Source organism: Lissotriton vulgaris, chromosome 8 (genome assembly GCF_964263255.1).
Source record: "Lissotriton vulgaris chromosome 8, aLisVul1.2, whole genome shotgun sequence".
NCBI classification, from domain to species: domain Eukaryota; kingdom Metazoa; phylum Chordata; class Amphibia; order Caudata; family Salamandridae; genus Lissotriton; species Lissotriton vulgaris.
In genome coordinates, this window is record NC_141696.1 from 1,535,170,174 (window position 1) to 1,535,197,679 (window position 27,506).

At 46.2% G+C, this 27,506-nt stretch overlaps 1 protein-coding gene across 4 annotated transcripts in view; it reads left to right on the forward strand.

The window, feature by feature from the left end:
• Positions 1-11,802: 11,802 nt before the first annotated feature.
• Positions 11,803-27,506, forward strand: part of LOC147700305 (uncharacterized) — a 238,325-nt gene continuing 222,621 nt past the window's right edge. For 2 of the 4 annotated variants that reach the window (XM_086935676.1, XM_086935675.1), the window contains exon 1: positions 12,110-12,279. In XM_086935676.1, the coding sequence (XP_086791802.1) occupies positions 12,256-12,279 (24 nt within the window). In that variant the 5' untranslated portion in view covers positions 12,110-12,255. Of the gene's footprint in view, positions 12,280-27,506 lie in introns of all 4 variants that reach the window. The other 2 variants (XM_086935674.1, XM_086935677.1) reach the window with 2 other exon arrangements.

Sequence of the window (27,506 nt, forward strand, 5' to 3'; positions counted from 1 at the left end):
AGCCAGAGAGGAAACACAACAACCCTGGGTGGACCCCGTCGCCACAGGGGGTTCTAGAGGAGAAGGAACTATCCCCCACGGCTCCTCTGCAGTGGCCCTGCAGAAATACCATGCAGGTGACGACCCTGATGCATTCTTGCTGAATTTTGAAAGGGCCGCAAGGGCCTGTGGGTGGCCCATCAGCAAGTGGCCCTTCTTCTTGGCGCCCCTCTTATCTGGTGAGGCGCAAGCCGCCTACCAGGTCGCTAACCCCAACGGGGACACATCCTACCAAGATATAAAGAAAATCATTCTCGATCACCTAGGGCTGGACACCGAGGCCTATAGAATAAGGTTTCGGAAAGAAAGGGGCACCCCCAGAGAGACCCCTAAAACCCTATTCGTGAGACTGAAGATGGCCGCCGATAAATGGCTGACCCCTACCACCAGCACTAAGACTGAGATTATGGACCGTATATATCTCGAACAATTCCTGGAAGCCCTTCCCTATGCTACGCAACGTTGGCTCCGCCAACATCACAACCTGACCACTGTTGAAGCCGTGGAGATGGCCACCACGTTTTCTAGAGCACAACCCCGCTCCTCGGGGTGGGAACATGAGCGCCACCCGAAGCCGCCAATGAAACAAGAGAGACGCCCCGTCCCACGGCCCATCGAACCTCCGAAACCCCGTAGCTGGAAGCCAGAGATTCCGTCCAGCTCTGGACCACAATGCTTTGATTGTGGGAACTGGGGGCACATCGCCAGGTTTTGCCCCACCAAGAAGTCTCAAGAAGAACCGATGGAGGTGGGGTACCTGCCACGGACAGTACTATACTCCGCCGAGATGGGGAGCACCTATCGGGTGAGTGTACAGGTGAACGGAGCGGCCATTCAGGCTCTATTAGACTCAGGGTGCCGACAGTCTGTTATTCAGGCCCATCATGTTCTCAGGTCACAATACCTCGGTCCTCAAACCGTGGCCATACGATGTGTACATGGGGATGTTCGGACCTACCCGCTTGCTCAAATACCCATAGCCCCCAAAGGAGGCCCCCAGCAGCTAGTAAGGGTAGGGGTCCTCAATACCCTCCCGGAGCCTTTGATAATAGGCACTGACAATCCCCGATTCCTTCACTGGTTCAGGCAGAGTCTAGGAACAGGAGAAAACAGCTCTCAAAACCCGAAACCGGCCCTTCTAACTCCGGAACCCTGGGTCATGGACCGGAGCTTCAAATTTGCCCAGATAAACGACAACCCTCTTGAACGCCTGGGAGCAGGCCCACAGGGAGAGGGATGACCCTCATCCCAGATACCCCCGATTTCTCATTTCCAAGGAGCTACTGTACCGACAGGCTAAGGAAGGCGAACCAGAACAGCTACTGGTGCCTGTCTCATACCGAGAACAAATTCTATTCTTCGCCCACACCCATCTAGTGGCTGGGCACACCGGGAGTGAAAAGACCACCCAACTAATATTACGGTTTTTTTACTGGCCCGGTATATATAAGGACGCCCAGCGTTATTGCCAGGAATGCAGTATATGCCAGACCAAGAACATGACAAGACCTCCGGCTGTGCCTCTCCAGCCCCTCCCCATTATCGGAAAACCGTTTGAAAGAGTCGGGATGGACATCATCGGCCCGTTACCAAAAACCCGAAAAGGACACCAGTATGTGCTGGTGTTGGTGGATTACGCCACAAGGTTCCCGGAGGCCTTCCCCCTCACGGCTACTACCACGAAGCAAGTCGCGGACAGAATGATCGAGCTATTTAGCCGTGTGGGGTTCCCAAAAGAGCTACTGACAGATCAGGGGACCCCATTCGTCTCCCGTCTGATGAAGGAAGTATGCAAGTGTCTAGACGTGCACCAAATCAGGACTTCAGTATACCATCCGCAGACGGATGGCCTAGTGGAGCGCTATAACCGCACCTTAAAGACGACATTGAGGAAAATGATGGAGGTCAATGGGACTGAATGGGACCAAATCCTTCCCTTGGCCCTATATGTCATAAGAGGGCAACGCCAAAGCAGGTTCGGCGTTTCATCGTTTGAGCTCTTATACTGTCGACAACCCCGCTCTCTGATGGAGATGACAAAAGAAGCCTGGGAGAACGAGGTTCCCGAAGAAACCTCAGCCACTCTGGATTATGCCCAGAACCTCAAATCCAAACTGGGAAAGCTCCGAGACCTGGCCTATGCCAACATGGGGAACAGTCAGCAAAAACAGAAACAAATCTACGATAAAGGCAAGAAGTGGAGACAGTTGAGGGTAGGTGAATGGGCCCTCGTATTGTTACCCTCCTCCACTCAGAAGTTTCGTGCCAGTTGGACTGGACCCTTCCGAGTGGTCAAAACCATTGGTAACACCACATATAGCCTACAGATCGGACCCAGAAAAACACAAACCTACCATATAAACTCTCTAAAGAAATGGTTAGGAGCCCCTCCCGCCGATGTGCAAATCCTGACTAGTATGGATCCGTCTACTTCCACTCAAGACCAGCTGAATATCAATGAAGAGCTGACTCAAGATCAAAAGAAGGATATACAGACAATACTCCAACAACATAAGGGATTGTTCTCCGACCAGCCCGGTCTAACCAACCTGGCCGAACATCGAATAAATACCCCGCCTGAAAAGGTCATTAATATCAAACCTTACCGAGTTCCTGAAGCCAGGCGAACCGCCATAAAGAAAGAAGTACAAGACATGTTGGAGCTAGGGGTAATAAGGCCGTCAACCAGCCAATGGTCCAGTCCTATCGTCATGATTCCCAAGCCGGACGGTAGTCGGCGCTTTTGTATGGACTTCCGAGCCCTCAATGAGATTTCGGAATTCGATGCGTACCCGATCCCTTGCGTGGATGAACTCATAGAACGCCTTGGGGAAGCCCGGTACATCACGACACTCGACCTTACCAAAGGATATTGGCAGGTGCCCTTACGGGAGGAGGACAAGAAGAAGACCGCCTTCAGCACACACGAAGGGCATTACGAGTTCACCGTCCTCCCGTTCGGGCTCCACGGGGCCCCAGCCACCTTCCAAAGACTCATGAACACCGTTCTTGCCCCCGTATCTTCCATGGCATCGGCCTATTTAGACGACATCGTCATACACAGCAAAACCTGGGAGGAACATCTACAGCATATCCATCAGGTGTTTCAAGAACTGGAGAAAGCGGGTCTACGAGTAAACGCCAAGAAATCCCGTCTAGCCTACCAGAAGGTGAAGTACCTCGGTTATGTCTTGGGACATGGCATGATAGAACCGCAGATAGAGAAAGTCAGGGCTATAGTGGACACCCCTTTCCCCTCCACCCGAAAAGAAATGAGGGCCTTCCTAGGGTTGGTGGGGTATTATAGGAGGTTCATCCCACTCTTTGCGGACATTGCAGCCCCCCTTACGGATGCCCTACGCCAGCCAGGGAGATCCAACGCCCCCATCAAGCCCACAGAATGCATGGCCGATGCCTTCAACCATTTAAAGCGCATCATAACCACTACCCCTGTGCTCACCTCACCAGATTTCTCAGTCCCGTTTCTTCTTCATACAGATGCCTCAGAGTACGGCATAGGCGCCGTATTGTCACAGATAGGCAAAGACGGGCTGGAACACCCGGTTGTATACGTCAGCCGCAAACTCTTTCCCAGGGAGTTAAAATATGCCACCCTCGAAAAGGAGTGTTTGGCAGTACGGTGGGCTATTGAAAAACTGGCCTACTATCTCGAGGGTCGACCGTTCCACCTGTACACTGACCACGCTCCCCTCTTGTGGATGTCAAGAAATAAGTCCAACAACGCCAGGGTCATGCGCTGGTTCCTGGCGCTCCAGCCTTATTCATTTACTGTGCACCATAAGAAGGGAACTGAGAACATCAATGCGGACTACCTGTCTCGCCATCCCCTCCCCGATCGGGAGCGTCCTAGGGGGGGAGGTGTGTAACGGGGTGTACAAAAAGGTCTCTGGGGGCATACAGGACTCAGAGCCTCCCGGTGCTGGTCTCCCTCGCGCAAAGAGGACGACCGAGGGGAAGTCCGACCTAACTCGTGTTCCCTCCCCTCCCCTCTCTCTGTCTCAATCACAGGACCCGGGTGCAAGCTGGACAGAATCGAACACCATGGAATGGCCCTTTAATTCTGGAGAAAACGCCGAGTGGGAGGAGCCGACCTATCCGCCCTGCCCCTCAAAAGGAGAACCAGACGAGTCTCAGGTGTGCTTGTTCACCTGGAGGACGGAAGGAGAGAGCGTGCGGAGGACGGAGATTCGAGAGGAAGAAGTTGCAGACCGGAGGATTGGACTCCAGGAGGAGAGAGCGGGAGACGCCAGTGGAAACGTCGAAAGCCGGTCAGCGAGATTGAAAGAAGGAAACCGGACGACAGGAGTGGAAACGCGAGCAGAGTCGGCGCCTGCCACGGACGGAGGAAAGCCAGGAGGCCACCGTTCCCACGAGCCGCCCAGCCACTCACCCAGGGGAGGTGCGTGGCTTCTCCAGGTACGTGACCGATTAAGGGGCTGGGTAGGAGGTCAGCGTACACTAGGTACAACCCCACGGGACGTTTAACTACCCCGGTGTCCTTCAGGCACACTTAAACCCGCCGATCACACGTTAACTGGAGCACCGGTGGTCCCCTCACTTCCCCTCCCCTGCACCGATCGTTGTTTGGAACCTACCCCTGACTCTTTTCTTTTCCTTTCTCCCTGGGTGATTGCTGGAGAGCTACTCCGACAGCCGGGACGGACTCCGAGGAAGACGAGACCCCACCCCGAAGACCGGACGTGACCCGGAAGAAGGAAAAGGTCGTCCACCGCCGACGGAGCAGAAGCCGGTCACCTCAGAAACACCCTAATCGTAAAAGCTGTACAGATCAACTGTTCGCTGCAATAAAACCTCAGTTGCCACGAGCACGCCTTTTGCCCATATCTTCTGCGCCGCAACCCGCTCCAATTGTAACAGGAGCAAAATATTTTTTCTGTGTTTCGGCCTCACCTGAGGGGCTAATTTGGCCCTTTTTTGGGTAATCTTCCCCTGGAGGAGTGTGAGTCTAAACCAAGCAGGTGGCAGGGAATTTATTTAATGAAATTGTGGAGAGGCAAAGGCCGCTCCCCTGAAGGAGCAATATTTTGTATCTGTACTTTGGCCCCCTGGGAGCTAGTTTGGCCCCTTTTTTTAGCTAACCTGTGCCCCAGTGGGGTCAAAACCCAATATACGCCAGGGATTTTATGTAATGAAATTAGAGAGAGGGACCCCTCTAGCAAGGATCTATCTCTTTGGGGTATGTTTTTTTAATATTCCCCACCCCCTGAGGGCAGCTTGGTTGTTTTTAGGCTGATCTGCACTCTGGGGTGTGGGAGTGGTGGAATTTTATTTCAAAGGGGAGCGATCCCTTCTGGTGGGCATTTTTTTATTATTCCGCCCCTGAAGCCCACTATACACCACAGATTATGTTTGCTCCTTGAGGGCCATATTGTTTTGGTTTTTGGTCTTCTTTTAGTAATTGGCCCGCAGTGGGTGGTAGAAGTTGAGTCACCTAGGAATAAGGTAATGGGATCAGCTACTGGGGTAAGGTTTACTTCCATCTGGTTGTGTCTTTTATTGATATTTTGTAATAATTTTTATTTGTGTTGTAATTTTCTTTTCTTTTTTATTGTAGAGCCAGTTGTTTCACTTGTTTTTTTGGGGAATCCTGTTTGCGGGTGCAGCTTTGGCAGATATGTAGTTTGTAGAGCTGTGGTTGGTAACCAACTCATTTTGTAATCTTTTCAGCTAATGTGCATCCTTGGCCTGTTTGTACAATTTTCTTAGAGCGCTGTACTAATGTTTGAATCTTTAGATTTTTGTGATTGTCTTTTGAAGTAACGTATTGATTTGAGCATGTTCTTAACTGTCCTGTGATATGTGTAATCTCTTTTTTTCTTCTTTCCAGTGCGATTTCTTTGGTGCTTGCTGTGTCTGTTCAGAGTATGTGCAGTTGATCCTCAGTCTTGCTGTCTCTGGCAAGTGAGTGGTCTCGCTTTTAAGTATATAGGTATTTGTGTGCTTTGTATTGATTGAAGTTTCCTTCCTGATTACTATATACCAGTAGTTTTCCTTTCTGTTTGATAAAGCCACTTTATTACTTCATTTAAACAGTGTTGGTTATTGTTGACTTAGTTGTTGTATTCATTTTATTAGTAAAGAGTAAAGATTCTGGATAGCAGCAAGATTACCGATCAGCAGGTTGTTAGCTTTCTCTTAGAATCTTCCTCTGACCATGGTTCTGAGACAGACTTTGCATCCGAGGCAGAGGAGGAAGTCCAAGTTTCTGGTAGTGAATTTTCTGTCAGAGAGGAATCATCTGATGATGAAGCCACTTTCAGTGCAGAGGAAGTGCCTCCTTTAGACACTGATGTGCCCATAGTGCATCAAAAGGCCTCTGGAATGCAGCCTGGGGCTAAAAGTCTTGCTTTGGGTGTGCTGAACTCTGGGTTCCCCAAACATGGTGCAGCCGGTGTTGCATGTCTTTAGCGATGCTACAGGGTGTAGTCAACACTGAAAACTTTTTGCCTATAAGTTTATTTCAGTTGTTTATGGACAATGTGTTTTTGGATAAGATTGCTGATCAGACAAATTTGTATGCGGATCATTCTTTGAGGGACAACAGTGTCAGACTTAAGCCCCACTCGAGAGCTACCCAGTGGACTCCCACAAATCTGGTTTAACTGAAGAAGTTCTGGGGTTTAACTTTTTTGATGGATTGATAAGAAAGCCATTGCTTGCTTCATATTGGTCTACTAGTCCCTTGATGGCAACAGCTATATTTCCTGCGACCATAATTTGGGATCGGTATTCGCTTCTGCTTTGCATGCTGCATTTTGTTGATAATGCTTCAGCATTGCCACAGGGTCATCCTGATTGTGACCATCTCTTCAAGATTTGGCCTATCTTTGATCATTTTGTAGATCGATTTTCAGAAATCTATGATCTAGGGAAAGAAATAGCTGTGGATGAGTCGTTGATCCTTTTCAAGGGCCGTTTGGTTTTTGGGCAGTACATTCCAAGCAAGAGGGCATGTCATGAAGTTAGGATGTATATGCTGTCTGAGGATGTATATGCTGTCTGAGAGAGCAGTACTGGATATGGTTTAATTTTAGGGTGTACACCGGTAGGGATTCCACTATTGACCCCCCTGGTTCTCCGTCCACTTTGAGTCAGTGAGAAAATTGTGTGGGAACTTGGTAGAGGACATTTTAACAAAGGGCACCATTTTTACATATATAACTTTTACAGTGGTGTGCAATTGTTTAGGGAATTGTTTAAAGTGGCAACTGTTGCATGTGGCACAGTCTGCTCTAACCATAAAGGTTATCATAAAGAGCTTGTTTGTAAATAACTTTAGAGGGGACAGTGTAGTGCCTTGCGTAGTGATGGACTTCTAGCGGTGAGATTTTCATAGGCGAGATGTCCCTCATGCTGACAACCATTCATGATGAAAGTACTTCACCTGTGATTGTTTGGGGTCAGGTTGCTGAAGTGCACAAACCTGTGTGGTTTTAGACTTCAAAGCGCACATGAGCAGTGTAGATAGAGTAACTCAGAGGTTGGAGCCTTACAGTGCTCTTCGTAAGTCATACATTTGGTGTAAGAAGTTGGCTCTCTATTTGTTTCATTTGGCAACCTTCATTGCTTCTGTTGTATTCAAGGATTGTTCTCCAGATTCAAAGATAACTTGTGTTCAGTTTCAGCAGTCTGTGATAGGCAGCCTTGGTGTAGTTGAGCAGGCAAGTGTTCCTAGAGTTGGAGTGGTGGAGGATGTGGCTAGATTGAAAGATTACCCCTTTCGTGATTACATTCCTCCCACACCCAAAAAACAACTTTCCTGTAGGAGATGTAGAATGAGCTGCTGCCAGACCCAGACCTCCCGGACACCATAACTCCTGTAGAGTTGAGAACAGAAGAGCCCCACCAACCCCATGCATAATTGAGGTGTTTACCACACACAATTGATGTAACACTTTAAGTTTACCGTCTAGAAGATGCAAACTGCACTCACACTTATTACATATGGGGGACAATATTGCATAAGTTGGGCCAAGTTCCCAAGTTAGTATTGATTTGTCCTGTTCCTTTCCCTTCCACCTCCTGTTGCTAACAAGTTTAAGTGGACTAATGCTCTGCTAGTGCCATATAGGGTTGGCTCCAAACATATCAACTACCATGGCTCGCCACACAGTCGGACATGGTACATATACTCAGCCACGGCCCGTGCAGGTAAGAACGGTGGGGCCAGGTAGGGGGGATTTCGACAGACGAAGATGAGGGAAAATTAAATAAATAATGAATTTTCTCTTGTCTGTCGAAATCCCCCACCCCACCGCTTTTACCTGCACAGGCAGCGGCTGCATATAACACACCTGCCCCCTAACATGCCACTGCTTGTGTATTCATTGCGGCTATGAAATAGAAAGTTTACATTTAGTCATGATAATGCCTGTTCTGTGGGAGCATATTGTATACCTGCATTGCAATTACAATTGTACAATTGGTCTTTGAAATATAACGGTTTAAACTTATTAACGAAAATAAAAACTGATTTATAAAAAATAAAAATAAAAAAGGATGTCACAGATATGGCAATGTAATGTCACAGTGAAAACCTGGCAGCAATGGAGTTACCAGAAGGTAAAATGTCAACAAAATAATTACAGAATAGGTTGTTCTTGTGTAGCTCTAGGTTATGTGTACATGTTGTAAATAGCATTGCCAAATATAGTAGGTCAAAAGGTAAACATCTATTAGAGGGTGTGGATTAAGCGCTAGCAGTCGACTTTGAAGCTGGAGAACCAGGTTTGAGTCTGGCGGGAGGCTCAGGCATCCGGTGCAAATCACTTACTCTCCCCGTGCCTAAACATGGATGTGTCTGACATTAATGCAACTGGTGCTCGTCTAAAAGTGCTCTGATACTTTCGGTCGAGTTCGCGCTATATAAAACTGCAAGAAAAAAATACTTGTTTGCTGTGCACTTGGACCGCTGGACTAAATCCCCCACAGAGCTGCTGTTTCTTACTGCATTTAACTGACTGCAAGACATGCTTTTTAGGTCAAGCCTCAGCAGCGCATGCCCTGCTCTGGGAGGCATGCTGTATTGAGGAATGAAATAAAAGCTCCACCGTTTCCCATCTTTTCAATTGGCTCCTGTTACACTCATTTCAAAATCATTACTTTTCATTCGTGAATGGGCTTACTAGTCCCTCCTTGCTACCCCCTTGTCTGCATTTGTAACTACCATTACGACTGGACTTTTTACTTTTGGTCTTACACAGTATGCTTCATCTAGTCGGTGAGCACTATTTTCTTAAATAGTAATTAATGAAAGAGCACGGAAGGCACAACATTAGGCGGCCAACTTTTTTTGGGAGCATTTGCAGCACGCTATGCAAACTTTCGCTTAATGCAGATCAATATGCCTCCAACTTCTTGCACTGATGCCGTGTGAAGCGGGAGCTATTAATTCGCCAAACTGTTTTTTACTAACTCAGCGCTATAAGTTTAAAATATGCTCTGTTCCTTGCCCACCGCTGCAGATGCCCGCATGTTTTTTTTTTACTGTCTCACTTTTTGGTTGTTTTCAAGCGCCCCACACTGGCCGCTATTACAGTAAAACCGCAGCATGGGGTGCTTTTACCAAAAAAAATACATTTGTTTGTCCTCATACTGCGCTTTCAGTTTAATAGTAGCCGCAGACCTTTCTTTAGACACGGCTAGTCTGAAGAAAGGGGCGTGGCCTCCAGTAAAGTGAAAGCGCAGCATTGAGCACTTGTAAACAAATAATATTTGCAATGCAATAGGTCTTGAAATTGCGAGAATTCATTTTTTTTTATTTAATGCGATTTTATATAGCGCGAACTTTACCCGAAGGTGTCAGAGCGCTTTACATAAGAACCAGTTGCAAAACATAAGGACTTAGGATTACATGCGTTACATAAAAGATACACATCGAAAAGAATTGCAAATGTACAAGATGTAAAGTCACACAAAGAAGAGACTGGTTATTATAGTGATCTCAATAAACATAGGGAAGGGATATGAATGGATATACTCTAAGAGTCACGTAGGAATGGTAGAGAGTACAAAGGTCTACTGCATATACTAGTGATTAGAGTTATCTCTATATACAGAAAATCAGACTTACATTTAGTGGGGTTGGATGGGGATGCAGTCACAGCACCAAGGGAGGGGCAGAGAAGGGCAGGAAAGTGAGACAAACGAGAGAGGGAGTAAACAGTGCGGAGTGTGTCAGAGGCAACAGGAGAGACAATAGAAAGGTCTCTAGGACAGAGGAGAAGGTCAGAGGTCGTTAAAATGGCGGAGGAGAAAGGTAGAAGAAGAAGCGAGTCATAAAAAGAAAATGGCGGGGAGCATTAAGGTCCAAGTCCGAAAGTCCAGGAAGAGGGCTGCCATAGCCAGCAAGTCCAGGGGGAGAAAGGCAGTCCGCAGCAAAGTCACAGCCTCATCGTCCATGAGGAGCTGGGGCAGAGGAGTTCAATCCGGAGACCAGGGGTCAGGGAAGAAAGACCCCAGACGCCAAGGCAGCTGATCGCAGAACGGGAGGCAGCAAAGTCTAGAACAGAGTTAAAAGGGAAGGAGGAGGGGGCCTCTCACCAGAGCCCAGCTAAACACGATGTGGGTGGTGGCGTTGTGCGTTGGGGGAACAGTGCAGCTAAAAGCAGGCTCTTGGTGGTCCGATAGTCACTTAGTCTGCCCCCGAACTGACCTGGTGAGCTCCGGAGTTTCCCTGCAGAAAATGGCACCCGCCCGGGTGCTGAGCTGTTGGTGGTGGAGGAGCACGGAGCCTGGAGAGGTGTAGGAGCGCTGGGCTCTCCGTGGCGGGTCGCTGGCTCGCCTGCATCATGGAAGCCCTCTCTGCCATCCATCCATGCGAGGACAAGGCCTCTTGGCTGTAAAGCTGCAGCCCCTCGGCGGGCGGGCGGCAATAAAGGCGGCTCATTGACGACTATTTATTTCTCCCACGGGAGGAGCCTGAGGATTCCTGCATGCCTGGCCAGATACGCAAGATGGAGGTCCCCACCTCCCGGGGGCAGCCCCCAGGCCGCCTCACACAGATTGTCCACCTGCTCCCAGGTGCTGTGGTTTGCCATCCCTGTCACGATGGCCTCCCGGTGGTGGTCCGCCCCCTGGCCCAGCTCCTGGCGCTATAAAACACCACCATCTGGCAGGCGCGGCCCCGCGATGACCTCTCCGGGCGCGCTGGCCCCCTCGCCCACCAGAATGGTATGCAGCGGAGCCTGCCCGGCCTGCAGGGCACGCATGTCCTCCGGGTTGCGGCACATGGTGAGGTAGCAGCCCATGCTGTAGGTCAGGTCCACGTGCTACGTCTGGTGGTCTTCCGGGGCGGCGGCGGCTGTGCTCAGCCTGACCTGGTAGCCCAGCTGGAGGTGCAGATGGACGTAGCAGTGGGGCTCCAGCAGGGCCTCCAGCTGTTGGTGGAGGGCGCAGCTCATCCCGGGTGTACTTCTCTGCCCTCCACACTTCGTCTGACCGAGCTGCGCGTGAAACAACAAGACGCCCGCTCCGGCCGCTCGTCACTGTCGGAAGAGCACACCGCATGCGCTCAGGATGTGACGTTTAATCCAGTGACGATGCCTGGACGCGAGAAAAAAAAACCTCCCTCCAAAGGTAGTGTTACTGCTACTGCGCATGTCAACAAGAGACATAACTACCTGGGAGCGTGCGTCCGCGAGGTGATTATTGTAGCGCATGCCCAGTATTGAGTTCACTATTAATGCGCATCGACCCAAAGCCTCTATCGCCCCCTTTCGATTTTTTTGTGCTCTTGCGGTGGGACCGTTGCTCGTTGGTGTTTTGGCGGCTGTTCAGGGAGGAGCTCCGAGTACAGTTTGTTGAGAGCACTGCTCGGTGTGCCACCCTTATCTCTTGTTTACTGAGGGGTATATTTGTATCTGAGGCCTTTTCTCGTTGTTTACGAGCTCGTAAATCCACGTGCGTTTTAATGTATCGTTGGGGTTTGCGAGGAGTGCTGTGCAGTTATTCCTCTCTTTAGGGACATCTGTCGGGTCCAGATCTCCTCGTCAGTGCGGGGCCTCCTTCTCGGCAGTTCCTGGGGGCAGGTCAGGGTGCTATCGAGAGGGGAGCTCGGTCCAGGCCTCTGCTCCAAGCTTGATCCGGTGGGGTCTGTGCTCTTCAGCCTCTGCCCAGCCCTAACCCGGACTTCACGTCTTCACCCCTGGAGCTGCAGTCAAGAGCAGGGAGGCCATGTCCCACCACGAGCCAAGCAATGTAAGTAAGATATGTGTTTGATGTCAGTACGCTCATTATATCAAAGATGGTATCATAAAACGTTTGTGTCTATGCCCCGTGCCCATGTCATACATGCCAACATTTCAGGAGAGGAAAGTGGGAGATTTTAAAAAAAATCGGGAGAATGGGGCTTTGAATCGGGTTACTGGCATGTATGGGCTTTGGAAGTGGCTGCAGCAGGATCGGACATTTGAAACGCAAATGCACGTTTTTTTCTTACCTTTCAGAAGCATTAAGCAGGCAAAGAGGGTGATGCAAGTGTTGGGCACTGGCCTGGCAGGTTGTTGGCAGTGCATGGACCCTCCCACCCCCCTGTGGCAGCCCGGGCTGCACAGCCCACCCCCAGTACTTTGCAGGTCTTTAAAATTCCCTTGTTAATGACGCTTGGTTGGTTTTTCACCCCCTCGAGAGCCCCTGGATCGCCACTCTTTGCTGGAAGAATTAGCACTTTACACAATACCAAGCCCTGTCAGCTGAAACCCCGAGGAATCGGGTTTTTGCTTGTTGGAATCGGGAGGCGGGAGACTAGCCTTCAAATCGGTAGTCCAACGCCTGAATCGGGAGGGTTGGCATGTCTGCCATGTGTCCGCTCGGATGCGGGGCTGGCCTGTTGGCAGGATGATGGATTCAACCCAGATCTGTGACTGGGGGTGAGTGTCTGAAAAGTGTCAGCGCTCCGTTCATCATCTCCTTGTGTTTGCTTTGTTCGCCCTAAGTGCGCCAGATATGCCCAGACGTGAGTCCCTTGCGCACTTTGCCACTGGATTCAAGCTAGCCCGGCTGATGAGGGATTGTACCCCAAACCGGTCCTAGGATGCTTGTTTCCAGTCCAGGGAGGACCTGGCTTGGCAGTTTGCTCTCAACTGTTCCCATGAGGAACAGTGTTAACACTGATTTGCATATGGCTGGGTCTGAACAGGGGTGGCGAAGTGCGCTAAAGAATGATGATGGATTAAATCTAGATCATGAATGGGAAGACATAGTTTTTTTTCTTATAGAATGTTAAGGCATAGCTCCAATAACATTTAAGGTTTAAAACTGTTTTTATTTTTAACCTTAAAGTTCAATACAACACTACCCACCTACATCCGCTTGGCCAGTGGTGATCAGATATTGGGGATGGCAGGACTTGGATGCCCAGGGGGTACAGTGTAGTGAACATTGAACAAGAGGAGTAAAAAGGAGGAACAGGGAACTGGTAGTAGAGAAGTCCGCAGGGGTGTCTTTAGGTGGTCTGGTGTTCTGCAGGCGCCTCGGCTGGTATTAAACGCAGGACACGGAGATAGCGGGGACAGGACAATTCCTGGAATTCAGTAGAGAGGTATGTCAAGGCGGGCAGCTACATTTTGTTAAAGAGGGGAAGGCGTTGCATTGCTGCTGCAGTTAATTTCTCCATGCCTATTATGTCCCGCAATTTGTGTAACCAATTCAGGTGTGACGGGATGGTAGTGGTGTTCAATTTACTAAGAAGGAGCTGTATAGCTGCTCCAAGCGCAAGGGTAATGGCCCTGCCTCTGCGTGACTGTCTCTAGTAAAAGAGAGGGACGACTCAAAGGGGTAGGGTACCAAAAGACAAATGTCAAAAAAGAATTTCCCCTTTGGGTAAATTTTCTACAGCATCCACATTTATATTAACAACATTCAGTTCAAAGAGGAGCAAAGAGGAAAATATAAAAATAAAGTAGCTTCATGAAAGATGTACACTTTATTCAGATACAAATTAAAAACACAATATCCATACTAATATAATAAAGAGAGAGCCCAAACCTTTGAGGCGGGTAATCCTAGGAACCACAGCACCAATCACAACACCCAATACAGCGTTGGAAAGGGCAGTTGCAGCAGAAGGACATAGGCTATGCAGACACCCACCATATACATTTAAAAGGTAAAAGAACCGTGCCAGCAAAGTAGTCCCTTGTGGGCGTGTCTGCGTTGTGCTGTGGGCGTGTGCTGGGGGCGTGACAAACGCTGGGGCGTGTGGTACGTTCCGCCCTTCATGCCATGTCTCATATCGTGTGCTGCGGGTGTTTGCTGTGGGCGTGGGCGTTTGCAGGTGGTGGGATTATGGGGGAAAAAAAGCGAGCGTTGTGCCCAATATTTCATTGTTTTTTTCTTCCCAGGTTCTGTACATTCCAGCTCTGGCTGTCCACCCTGCTCTCTTTAAATACCCCTGCACCCCATAATCCTAACCCACCCTTACTGCTTTAAATACCCCAACACCCTTAAACACTAACCCATCTTAACCCTATAAATATACCCTGTACCCCAAAACCCAAACCTATCCCTAAACCCTAAAAATACCCCTATACCACAAACCCAAACCTAGCCCTGAACCGTAAAAATACCCCTGTACCCCAAAACCTACCCCTGAACCCTAAAATACCCCTGTACCCCAAAACCCAAACCTAGCCCTGAACCCTTAACATACCCCTGTACCCCAAAACCCAAACCTAACCCTAACCCTGAACCCTAAAAATACCCCTGTACCCCAAAACCCAAAGCTGGCCCTGAACCATAAAAATAACAATGTACCCCAAAACCCAAACCTACCCCATAACCCTAAAATACCCCTGTACCCCAAAACCCAAACCTAGCCCTGAACCCTAAAAATACCCCTGTACCCCAAAACCCAAACCTAGCCCTGAACCCTTAAAACACCCCTGTACCCCGAACTCAAACCTACCCCTGAACCCTAAAAATACCCCTAGACCCCAAAACCCAAACCTAGCCCTGAACCCTAAAAATACCCCTGCACCCCAAAACCCATACCTATCCCTAAACCCTAAAACTACCCCTGTACCCCATAACCTAAAACTATATCTGAACCCTTAAAATACCCAAACACCCCAAAACATATACCTCAGTACCCCAAAACATATACCCCTATACCCATACTTACCTTATCCAAACATTAAAAAAACATGCTTTTACCATTCATGCATTTACAACGAATATCGTTGTAAATGTATGCGTGGTAAAAGCATATAAAATGTAATGCCATGCGTTATAATGGCATTGCGGAGTCATGTTATTTTCTTAATAAAAGTATGTGGAGTGATGGTATGCGGAAAGAAAGTTGCGGAATAATGGGTGTTTACCCTCCCCCGGTAAGTACATTGGTGGCACGGCGGCCCACATCTCCAGCAACATACTCATATTTTTTCACCACCGATTTGAAAAATGCACAGGTCTCTCTCATTGATGGCCAGCACCGACATACACTTTTAGACACACCTCCCGCCACAAGTTCTAGAATTGCGAACTTTAGAGCTGGGGAGCTACGTTAAAATATCGTGTTCATCTCAACATCCTGTGATTCCAGGCAAATCGCTTTGTCTCCCCTTGCCTACCACAAATGAATGTGTTCTTCTGTAATGTAAATTGTGCTTATGTCATGTTGTCGAGTTCGCGCTATATAATATTGCAAGGAAAAATAAAGTAGGGAAACTCGAGTTCACACACTACTGAACGCGCACTCTTAAGTGCATCAGCAGTGCACTGTGAATCGGAGCGTTTCACAGGCCTGTCACAGATAAGAAATGCTATCAAAACGAAATCCTACAAAACAATATACTACTGGCCGGCAGCAATTCATACCCGGACAACGTCGGGACGGGCTGCTAGTAATTTTATAAAAATTGATGCAATAAAAAATATACACTATACACAGGTGGGAAACAAAAAGAAGGAAAGTATGATTCCTATTAAACTGAGACAGATACAAAAGTCCAACACAAAATCCAACTCTAATACATGAAACTGTTTTGATTAGAGTCGTTGTTTCACAGACTTAGCGTATCTTTACTCATGGATTGCATCGACGCGTTTCGGTGGGCATATATTCTATAGAGCCAACACCTTCTTCAGGATGGATTATATGAATCCCACAAATACATTAAAATGCTCAAAAAAAGGGGTCACACCGAACCTCCAGATGTCCCAAAAATGTTTCCGCGATACCGTTAGTGTGGTTATCTAATGATCTTTTTTTTAGACAGTGGTATATCCCACAGATAGCCTCAGGGAGTCAGAAATTTCCAAATATTACGCTGCGATACTCATCAGTATTCAATCTGGCTAATATGGCCTTAAGGCACGAGCAGTATATCCCTGGCGCCAATATCCGTGCTTTTAAAGAAATAATAAAAATGTGTAGCGACTTACTTCGTAATCCCGTTCACCATAAACGCAAGACCACCAGCAGTCTGCTAGTTTCAGAAACGTGTCGATGCAATCCATGAGTAAAGATACGCTAAGTCTGTGAAGCAACGACTCTAATCAAGACAGTTTCATGTATTAGAGTTGGATTTTGTGTTGGACTATTGTATCTGTCTCAGTTTAATAGGAATCATACTTTCCTTCTTTTTGTTTCCCACCTGTGTATAGTGTATATTTTTTATTGCATCAGTTTTTATCAAATTATATTGTGTATTGTTTTTAATTTTTAATTTGTATCTGAATAAATTGTACATCTTTCATGAAGCTACTTCATTTTTATATTTTCCTCTTTGCTCCTCTTTGAACTGAATGTTGTTTATATAAATGTGGATGCTGTAGTAAATTTACCCGAAGGGGAAATTCTTTTTTGACATTTCTCTGCGTGACTGTAACAGGTAGGGGAGAGGATTTGGGAGGCATAGTAGTACATAGCTAGGGAACCTCAGAATATCCATCGTGTAAATGGCGTTTATGGCTTCTAGTACTCCCTCCCAGAAGAGCTGAAGCTTGGGGCAGTACCAGAGTAGGTAGGTGAGTGTGCTCTGCTGTCCACAGCCCCACCAGCAGCAATCGCTCCTGTTCGGGTTCCAAACTACCATTTTAGCTGGTGTGAGACACCAGTAATGGGTTATAACAGAACCCATACCCAGTAAGCCATACCATTACATGAATTCCCTGCATTTATGATCTACTAATATCTAATTTAGTTCTACTCAGTTTACCAATAATGGAAGAACGTGTGGCCTACAGATCACAGCTGATGTTAGTGAAGAGCATGATAGTGATTCTGATGGGTGTTACTACAAAAACGTTCCTGAGATAATAGTTCTCGTTCAAGAAATTCATGTGACCGGAACCATGTTTTGGGGCTCTAGAAAAAATATCATTTTACTTTTTTGTAAAACATGCTTTATTGAATTTTCATCATACCATATGGGCAATTGCCCAATACGTACCGTTTTGAAACAGGATAATGACAATTTACCTAGGAGAGACAAATCAATAGATACATTTGGCATATATAACAAAAGTCTAAACCAAAACTTTACGCAGGCATTACCACCCCACTCACCCCGGCAAGCATATTTAAAGATGGACACATGGCCTGAAACAGAGTATAATATGGCATATAACGTGGACGCTAGCCGCACTGGAAAGCTAATGTTTAGGGGGTTTGTGAAGGAAGGGGGGGGGAATCTATCCCCCTGTACGTAGTCCATCGAGACCACATTTTTATATGCTTTTGAGGACAACCCCTCACTTGGAAGACAGCAATTTCGGCACCCATACAAACATTTAACCCTTTTCTCCATTTCCCTATGGTCGGTGGGGAAGTTCCCTTCCATGATTAAGCGATATCACGTTTGGCGATTGTGAGAGCAAGGAAGAGTAGGTGCTTATTGTAGCGATTTCCTCCTATTTCATTGGTGCTATGAAGGAGGAACAGTCTAGGGTTGAGTGGGATGTCCCAGGCCAACACCTCCTTAAGGCAAGTCAGAACTCTACACCAGAAGGATTAGAGTGCAACACAACTCCATACAGTGTGAAAGAAAGAACCCTTTTCCCTGTTGCAACGTAAACAGTGGGGGGATGTAATAACTCCCATCTTCCAGAGGCGTAGGCGTGTATAATAGACGCGGTGAACATATTTAAATTGAATGAGTCAGTATCTAGAGGACACCGCTGCACCTTTGGGACTATCTATAGCCTCCGTCCAATCGTCATCCGTTAATTCTGGGATATTCGCTTGCCATGCCTGCCTTGTCTTATGAAGAGTTGTGGTTTATTTATTTATGCGGTTTTTTTATAGCGCGTACTTTACTCGAAGGTGTCAGAGCGCTTCACAATAGAAACAGAACTGATACATGAGAACATTACAAGTGAACAAATTACAAAAGCAAACGATATATTACATGAGGCAAAAGTGACAATCGTGAGCAAACAAAATACAAGAGGTAGCAAACGGTGCATTACAGGAGGAAAAAGTGACGTGTGCAGGATACAGAGGTATAATACTACAATAAATGGAGGACACTCAAACACAAGAACAAACATTACGTAGGCAATGGTGGCACTTGTGCAAGTATCGAAAGCAAACAAAATGTAAGAGGTAGCAAACGGTGTGTTACAAGAGAAAGTGACGTGTGCATATTACAAAGGAGTACCAAACACAGGTAAAAGGGTAATACTGCAATAAATGGCAGACTCTCAAACCACAAGAACACACTATGAAGGCACTTTTATAGTCATGGAAAATAGAAATTTTCTATACTAAAAGGTCTTCCTTCAGATAATAGAGAGGGCATGAATTAACTTTGGAAGTGTCTTTGAAGGAGGAGAACTTTGAGGTCAGTTTTGAAGGCCTGGGAGGAGGTGGTGGTCCGGAGCTGAGGCGAAAGTGAGTTCCAGATTCTCACTGCGTTGCCTGAAAAGGATTGGGCCATCAATCTTTCCTTCTTGAAAGTGTGAGGTTCAAGCAGTAGATTTTCCACATTTCATGAAGGTCTAGAGCCTCCAGAGAGTTTCAGTTTAGTCGCCAGGTAGCGAGGAGAGGAGGAGTGCAAGGCTTTGTGGGTGATACAAGCGGTCTTGTAGATAGATCTTGCCTCGATGGGAAGCCAGCGGAGGGTGGATAACATGGGTGTGATGTGGTCGCTTCTTTTGGCCCCATAAATGAAACGAGCTGCTGAATGGAGGACAGACTTAAGGGGGGACAGGTGGGATTTAGGGAGGCCAGTAAAAAGAGAATTGCAGTAGTCCAGTCTGGAAAGGTCCAGCGATTGGACCAGGGTTTTAAGGTCCTGCTCCGGGAAGAAGCAACAAATCCCCAAAGTAAGGCGCAGTTGGTATCGAGCAGACTTTGCAATTAAATTAATGTGGGAGAGTAGATTGAGTTTTGTGTCGAGTATGACACCAAGGGATTTTGCGCTGTCGACAATGATGGGTTTATTGTTCAGTAGATTCATCAGGTCCATCCATGATTGAACCGGGGGAGGAGAAAGTGAGGAGAAGAGGAGAAGGAATTCAGTTTTGGAGGGATTCAGAATCAGCTGATGTGTTGACATCCAGTTTTGAATGGAGTCCAGAGTAGAGCTTAGGACGGAGAGATCGTGAGTGGAGGCAACCTTGAGGTAGATTTGAGTGTTGTCTGCGTAGAGATGATAGTGGACCCCGGATTCACTTAGGAGATTTCCCAGAGGTTCCAAATAGAGCTTGAACAATGTGGATGCAAGTATAGACGTACAAATCAACAGAAGAGTGACTAAAAAAGTCCAAAAGAGGAGGGAACAGAGACAGGTAGTAAAATCAAGAATTGCAGAGATTACTACAAAGTAGGCCCAAGTCACAGACCCAAAAGGACAGTACTGTAGTGGGTTATACATGCACAGTGTAGAAACAAGGGGAACCCTCAGGCACCAACTGAAAGTCGGTTGCCAGTTGTCTTCATTGGGTTCCTATTTGGAAAGATTATCTCCAACAGTGATAAGGTAGTGAGTTAAAAGGAGCACGGGCTACTCCCCAAACCCTTTTAAGGAAGGGGTAGCTCTGACTTCATTAAAAACAATGGTGAAAGACGGACATCGAAAAGGTTAAATTAATTTGAACCAAAATGTCCTATACAGATAAACATACAAAAAAAGGTCGACATGTTTCTGCTATATAGAGCCAAAATTCAGCTCAGCATTCATCAGGACCAAGACAGACCTCACCTCATAGGTGGCGCACGCTAAGGCGTCACTGACAGATAAGGCGGGACAAATAATTACAAACTTGTATGTAATCGATGCACAGGGATTTCTTCATGTATTCCCTGGGTTTTATGAACGATGCAGAATCTACAACACATAAAACAAAAAGAAAAAAACGTGAAATCTTTTCTTTAGTTACACATTAACTACACTGATGATTACTATATGGGTGCCCATAATGTAAACCCACTCTTGCCCAGTGCAAAACATCCACTTCAAGTAAATTGTGCTCCAGAAAATCTTGTGTAGTGGTTGAATTCACTTAATCAGCGTGACATTTATATGCATTAAAAATGTCCTCGAAGTACTCCACATCAACTTCGCAGCATTATTAGCCATAATATGCTATGCACGATATTAACACCCTTTGGCGTAAACTATCTAATCTGATTTGTAAGCCAAGGGGAATATCAAATACCATGGTTGAATAAGTGCTCGTTAGGATTTGGTAAATAAATAAGTACGTAAAAAAAGAGGGAAGAAAAGGAACCTTTAAAGAGACACACTCACTTGTGCGAGAAATGGGAAAAGCCTCATAGGCTTGTGGCAGGGGGAATTCTTCACTCCAGGAGCATCTGAATGACAATGAAAGTCCAGATCAGGCAAACGTATAAATCGTCTGCTTCGGGTCATTTTCAGAGTAAAAATAGATATCACAGTGGCAGCCATCCAAGGACGGAGCAAGCAGCATACGCTGCGAAGATACATTATTTCCGCATTGTTTTCTAACTTACTTGTTTCCCGGCGACTGCCCTCATATGAACCTGATGGGTCCACATCCACGGCCTGGATATCGGGAGGCCGCGGGAAAGATGTTGCTTAAATAAAAACGTGACCGACGTTGGTCGCGGTCACGTGACTGCCGTTCCGTCTTGCAGTCTTAAAGGAGCCTGGCTATTTTACGCTTGTGTAACCAAATGGTGCCTCTTTCTTTTGAAAGAAAAACTTTATCAATTCAACACAGTGTTTATTGCCAAAAAGAAAGTATAAACAAGAGGCAACATTATCTGAAATGATTTGCTGATGCGCATAAAGTGTGCTTATTAAATATATTACGAGAAACTTAGTGGCATGATATATATTCACCAATAGCCCGTGTTTTACCGATTATTTTGAAAAACGAAGTTAGCATTCAAAACCACTAAACGGCAAGTTTTGTAGGTTACAGTATAAGAAGCTGTCATTCACTAGAAATTTGGGCGAAAGGCAAAGCTATTCTTAATCCCGTCTCGTCTGATCAATATAGACAAATCATAGGAGGGGGAACAGAAACCCCCCCAGGAACACTTTAAAGACCAGGGTCGATGTATGTAGGAAAATGGTGAAGAATTACCGTCGCATTACTGAGGCCCAGGGGATAGCATCATTCAGTCCCTGTGTGTGTGTTGAAAGACGGTAAATCCATCTTTGTTCCTTCTCAAAGATACTATTCTCACTGCTCTGGCTGAGTTGCTCTATCACTGTCCACCTGATGTCATTAGGACAGTGGCCAAATTCCAGAAAGTGGGCGGTTAATTTCGTAGTGTTTTTACGACATCTCACGTTACTGCTGTGTTCCCCAATGCGTGTTTTTATTTTCCTCGTCGTCATCCCTACATATCTGAGATTGCAGGGACAACTGACAAGGTAAATGATGTTGCTTGAGTTGCAGTTCATGTGTCCTCTAAGGTACCAGAGTTTGCCCCCCTCTAGGTTTAGTGTCTTAGTAGCAGTGGTGAGGTGGCAGACGCTACACCCTCCGCAAGGGTAGTGGCCTTGGACAGGAGGAAGCCCCCATGTTGTAAGTACATTGTTCTCCTGAGTTACAGGGGTCAATCTAGGCCGAGTGTGAACAAGAGCATCTTGTAAAAAAGTCGTCAAAATATGCTTTATTCGAGATTTCACTCATAAAAGCAAGAACAGTCTAAATTTAAAAATACAATTTGATTTTCAAACAATTATATTTAAAAAAACGAAAGCATAATATTTACAGTTTATGACTCGATATACAGTTCCAATTTTGAACAATTTCATGCAACGGAAGTTAACCATTTTTAAAAATAATAAAAAAGTTAAACACCCAAGTATAACAAATTTGTAATAAAAACATAGATAAATGATAAACAGACAATTTACCCAGACAGAGAATAGTCAAATGACTAACAGTCTCTGTCTGATCGACCATGCCCATCCAAGATATTTGGCAGTTGCTATTGATATCCATATCTCACTGCTAGTGCATATAATACGCAAGGCAACTGTACTACTGGTAGTCCCTAAATTCTTGCACATCGGTTTTAACCATACACGTCTTGGGTCCGAATAGGCTGTGCAAGAAAATAAAAAATGGCCCGTAGTTTCTTTGGTGGAACCACAAACAGGGCAACTAACACTCAACCCACCTTCCCATTTAGCTGTCAAAAATCTAAGGGGGAGTGAGCCTGCTCTCAATTGGAAAAGAAGTTTTCTATCACCAGGTCTAGTTATCCCAGTAGGGTTCCAGAGAAGGATACAACTTAGCCTCTAAGAATCCTTCAGTCATAGATCCTGAACTAGTACTACTCCAACCCCGGGAGGCTACCTTTTCCCAATAAATTTCTTTTAGAGCACTTTTAGTAGGGAATATTGCTCCAGCTGGGTCTGACCAAAGCGAACCCATTCCAAGCTCGTTCAAGATTGCTTTCAACGATTTAAGACACCCGTTTTTATGGAATATATCCGCTTTGATGATATCTAAAAACCCCTCAGCATAATGGGAAAGCTCAGACGTGGTTCAGAGCCTTCTCCAGTACAGAATTGGTCGAAGCCTGACCAAGTCTGTAACCGCTTTTCTGCCCAGATCCTACCTAAGGGGCAGCAAGGGAGTACTTTTCGGGACACCAGTTATTGCCCGGAAGAACTTATTTTCCGATATTTGTAGGGCAGCCACCTTCTCGAAACCCCATAGCTCAGCACCATATAGTGCGGAGCCAAGAACCTTTGCTTCATATACCTGCAGAGCAGGCTTTACAGGTTTCGTCAGGGACTTTCTATGCTCGGAACTAATAGCACCTGATTGTTGCCTGTGCCTCAATGTAGCAATATCTATATGTTGGCACCATCCACTCTTATTTGAGATGTGGATACCCAGATACGTAAAAGTGTTCATCACTTCTAAAGGACGACCATTCATAATAATTTTAGATTTAAAACTGCGATGGCGATTAAAAATCATAAGTTTTGATTTGGTCACATTGACCTCCAGGCCATGCTCACTGCAAAATAGATCAAAGATAGACAGTGCACGCTGTAAGCCACTTGGGGTCTTTGATAGGATAAGCGTGTCGTCTGCGAACATTAAAATAGGTATTTTTGTACCAGCTAATAAAGGAGCGTCCAACTTTGCAGATAACATGCGGGATACGACACCGTTAATGAACAGTGTAAAAAGAGTGGGGGCCATTGAGCAGCCTTGCCGGACGCCCCGCTCAACCGGGAAGTCCGCTGTCACCATGCCCTGCCCCCCCCCCACTGGATTCTAGCAAAGGTTACTTCATGGAGCTGCATTATCAGTGTCAATAGATCATCTGGTCCACCCAGGTTCTTAAGAACAGATCACAGCTTCAAGCGCGGTACTAGATCGAAGGCAGCCCGTAAGTCGACAAAAGCCGCGTATAGGCTACCCCCGCCCAGCACCACGGTCCTCCATTGCAGTAAGTTAAAGCGGAAAACCTGATCCACAGTACATGTGGACCTACGGAACCCCACTTGGAACGGTGACAAAGCATCATTATCCTCAGCCCAGTCAAGGAGCCTGTTCACAATCACACGCCCTATTATCTTTTGGATGGTGTCAATAAGGCTTATCGGCCTGTAATTGCTGGGCTGGGATCGGTCACCTTTCTTGAACACTGGTATAATTACTGCTCCCTGCCAGGATGTCGGTACCTCTGCACCCTAAGCAATATTGTTAATAAGAAGGTAAATGTACTTACACCAACGTTCTTTGTCATTAATAAAGGCGTCGGCAGGAACCCGTCTATGCCAGGGGCGCGCCCGCTATTCACAGAACTCAAAGCCACCAGAATTTCTTGTAGACTGAAGGAATTATCTTTGAAGTGGGTATGACGTATGTCCGCTGGAGATGTAACCTGTTTTGCCTCGGCATACTGCGTTCTGAAAAATTTTACCCACTCTTCTTCCGGAACATTGTTATTTGGGGGTTCAGGTATCCCCTCACCACCCCACTTGACAATGCTTCAAAACAGTCTAGAATCTTTCTTATCACTAGCTCTTTTTAGTTCGGACCAGTGATGCTCATCCCAGGCTTTCTTTGCGTTCGCTATACTGGCTTTATATTCCTTTCTAGCAGATTGAATAGCCATGGTCTCCCTACCCTTTAGAGCAGTACCTAGGGCGTTTTGTGCATCCCTACAATGGGCATTATACCATTTTGCATTCTTAGGAACTCTCTCACCCTTGCCCTTCACAGGCTTCAAGAAATGGTTTTTGATTACGCAAAAGAGGGTATCATGAATTTCAACCAGGCTACTCAACCCAGAACTAGAAGAATTAATATGTTCCATGACTGATATCGCTTTATCGGCTTTAATATTGATGTTATCAATGGCCTGTTGGTTAGTCGCTACATTTATCCATCTCAACCTACGCATATCAATGGTGGGGACAGTTAAGGGTGGAACAAGGGCAGTGAGGCTGCTGGTCCTGTTGGGAGGTGACCACCATTTATGCTGTGTACACAGAGGGTTGTGGTCACTCTCGCTCCTCCACACAACCTCCATGTCACATACCAACGGCCATAGTTTCAAACTACAAAGTACATAATCTATTCTGCTCTTGTGCCGCCCATTGTCAAATGTCATAGACCCATTTTTGTTACGTAACGTCCTTCCGTTTAGTGCTCTTAAACCTTTCTCAAAACATAAGGCATTTATACTAATCACATCCTCGGTCCAGCGTGCAACTGGTTTCAACTCTAGTTTTGGGACACTCCAATGCCAATCCTCTTCATCCCCAAGGAAATCGTCGTCTGTGTCTAAGGGTTCAAATGTTCGATTAAACTCACCTGCAATGACAATATTATTATCTTGAGAGTAAGTATCAAGGAGGGAGCCCAAGGCCGCTAGAACCTCTGACCTCCCACCCCTGGTACTCCTCACATAGACATTGTAGATGTCTAATGGTCCCAGAATGTCTGAATTCATTGTAATTAGTTGAATGTCTCTGTGGCTAGTCTCCGTTACCTTAACATCTACTTTTAGAGACTGTCGAACCCAAATGGTTAGACCACCCATTGGTCTCCCTTTTGGGCCTTTTAATGCAGGCACAGAGTAGTTCAAGTATCCCTGAGCAAAAGATGGTTCACATGACCAAGTCTCCTGGAATATACATAGATCAAAAGAATTAACAAATCGAAGCCACTCTCCAGAGTCCAGTTTAGAGCCCAGGCCTGCAATGTTCCATGAAAACAGTTTCCCCACATTGTCCACGATACCATCCAGGTCCATCAATAAAGGGTTGACAAAATTATCCTCTGTCAGTTCTTGTTCAGTTCCAATTAGCATGCCTTCGTGACAAATAACATCAGTGTCATCTACCCTCTCAAAGGCATTCTCAAAGTTAGGACTTACTATAGAAGCAACAACACACACTTCAGACTCAGTCATTGCAGTGGAATTGGACGGTAGCTCAGTGTATTTATACTCCTTACTGTTTGCTAGAGAAGTTGTGCTATCTGCTAATCTTCCTTGGAACATGGAAGTAAAATTTGTGGAGCCAAATTCCTCGACAGTGGAAATATATGTTATGTTTAGCTCAGCCAGATCATTAAGCACAACACTGCCTGCCCTCTCAAGTCAATCGCATTCATTCAGGTCTGACAGTGCCGCAAATCTGTTTTCAAGGCTGATTCCCCATTCGCTAGGTTGTACACCCCTACCCCACTTATATGTCACCGAGTTCCACTTTGTCCTTAATATGCTTGGATTCACTGTACTACCTCTCCGATAGAAAAAATCCAAAGTTAGCGGAATAATCTCAGTGCTCCTACGTTGTGCGGGAAATATGTTTCTTAGAATCTCAGGGAGTACTTCTGGACTTAAAAAATGCAGAACTACGCAATCTCCTTTAAGTTTTTTCACACTGTTCCCTATCCAGTCCACCCTTCTTGCCATGGTAATTTCCCCAGCTAGCTGCTGTTTACCCCTTGGTGATCTCATCATGTTATTACTTAGCCAGTGGAATGCTTTGCTAATCAAGGAAGAAGTAGGTTCCACTTGACCTGTTTTTAGGGGAGGTACATTGGCCAGGACCAGAACAAGAGGAGAGGCCTCTACAATAAGTTGAACCGGGCCTTTATCTATACCCATCCCTGTGGATTTTGATGGTAAGTCTTCATTGACTGTTACCTGAGCATCTATGGCTACTGGGTGCTGAATAGGGGGCGGATCTGATATCACTTCATCCCTACCCCCTGTCCCACCCCTAAGGATATTCACAGATGATTCAACTCTATTTACGACTAAAGTTGGTATGTTACCCACCTCCTCCACTGTCTTGTTTATCAGTCCCCCTAGCCTATTTACCTCAGCTGTTAGCTGATCAATTTTGGCTACCAATGGTTTAATTATAGATTTCATCTTGGAGTCGATCATACTCACTAGCTTTTTAATCAGTTCATCGTCTAATATCTCCTTCCCACCTTGCTCCCCATTAGCCTCTATTGTAGCAGTATTTTTAGGTGGAGACGCTGGTCTTTTCCTGCTAGAGCGTAACCCACCACGTTTGCTCTGACCCTTTCTGCATGCTCTAATAGCTCTAGTTGCAGGCACAGGGGAGGGGGAATTATCTTCTATCGTGTTTGACTGGTCAGCTGGATCATTGGCTAGATTAACAGCAGTAGATATGTTTAAATCAAGATTGACATCAGGGGAAAACTCAATTTCTGAAGTATCACTGCAATGCACCTGTATCAGGACTTCTAACACAGTAGGTTCTAACAGAGAGCTCTGTGTAGGGATAATAGGTGGTGAGCTCAAGCCCAGCGATATCCTTCTTGTGCTATTGATTTTACTCACATCCTGCACCAGGTAATTGTCCATAGTATTAGGTACAGAAGAACATCTTTGCTTGGACATGTTGGACACAGTGAGATAGTAGCGAGCTAGCACTGGCAACCCAAAGCCAGGCAATAAAATAGAGTTTGCCAATTGGATAGAAACACAAGGGTTCCAAGGATATGTTGACAACGATAAGTCT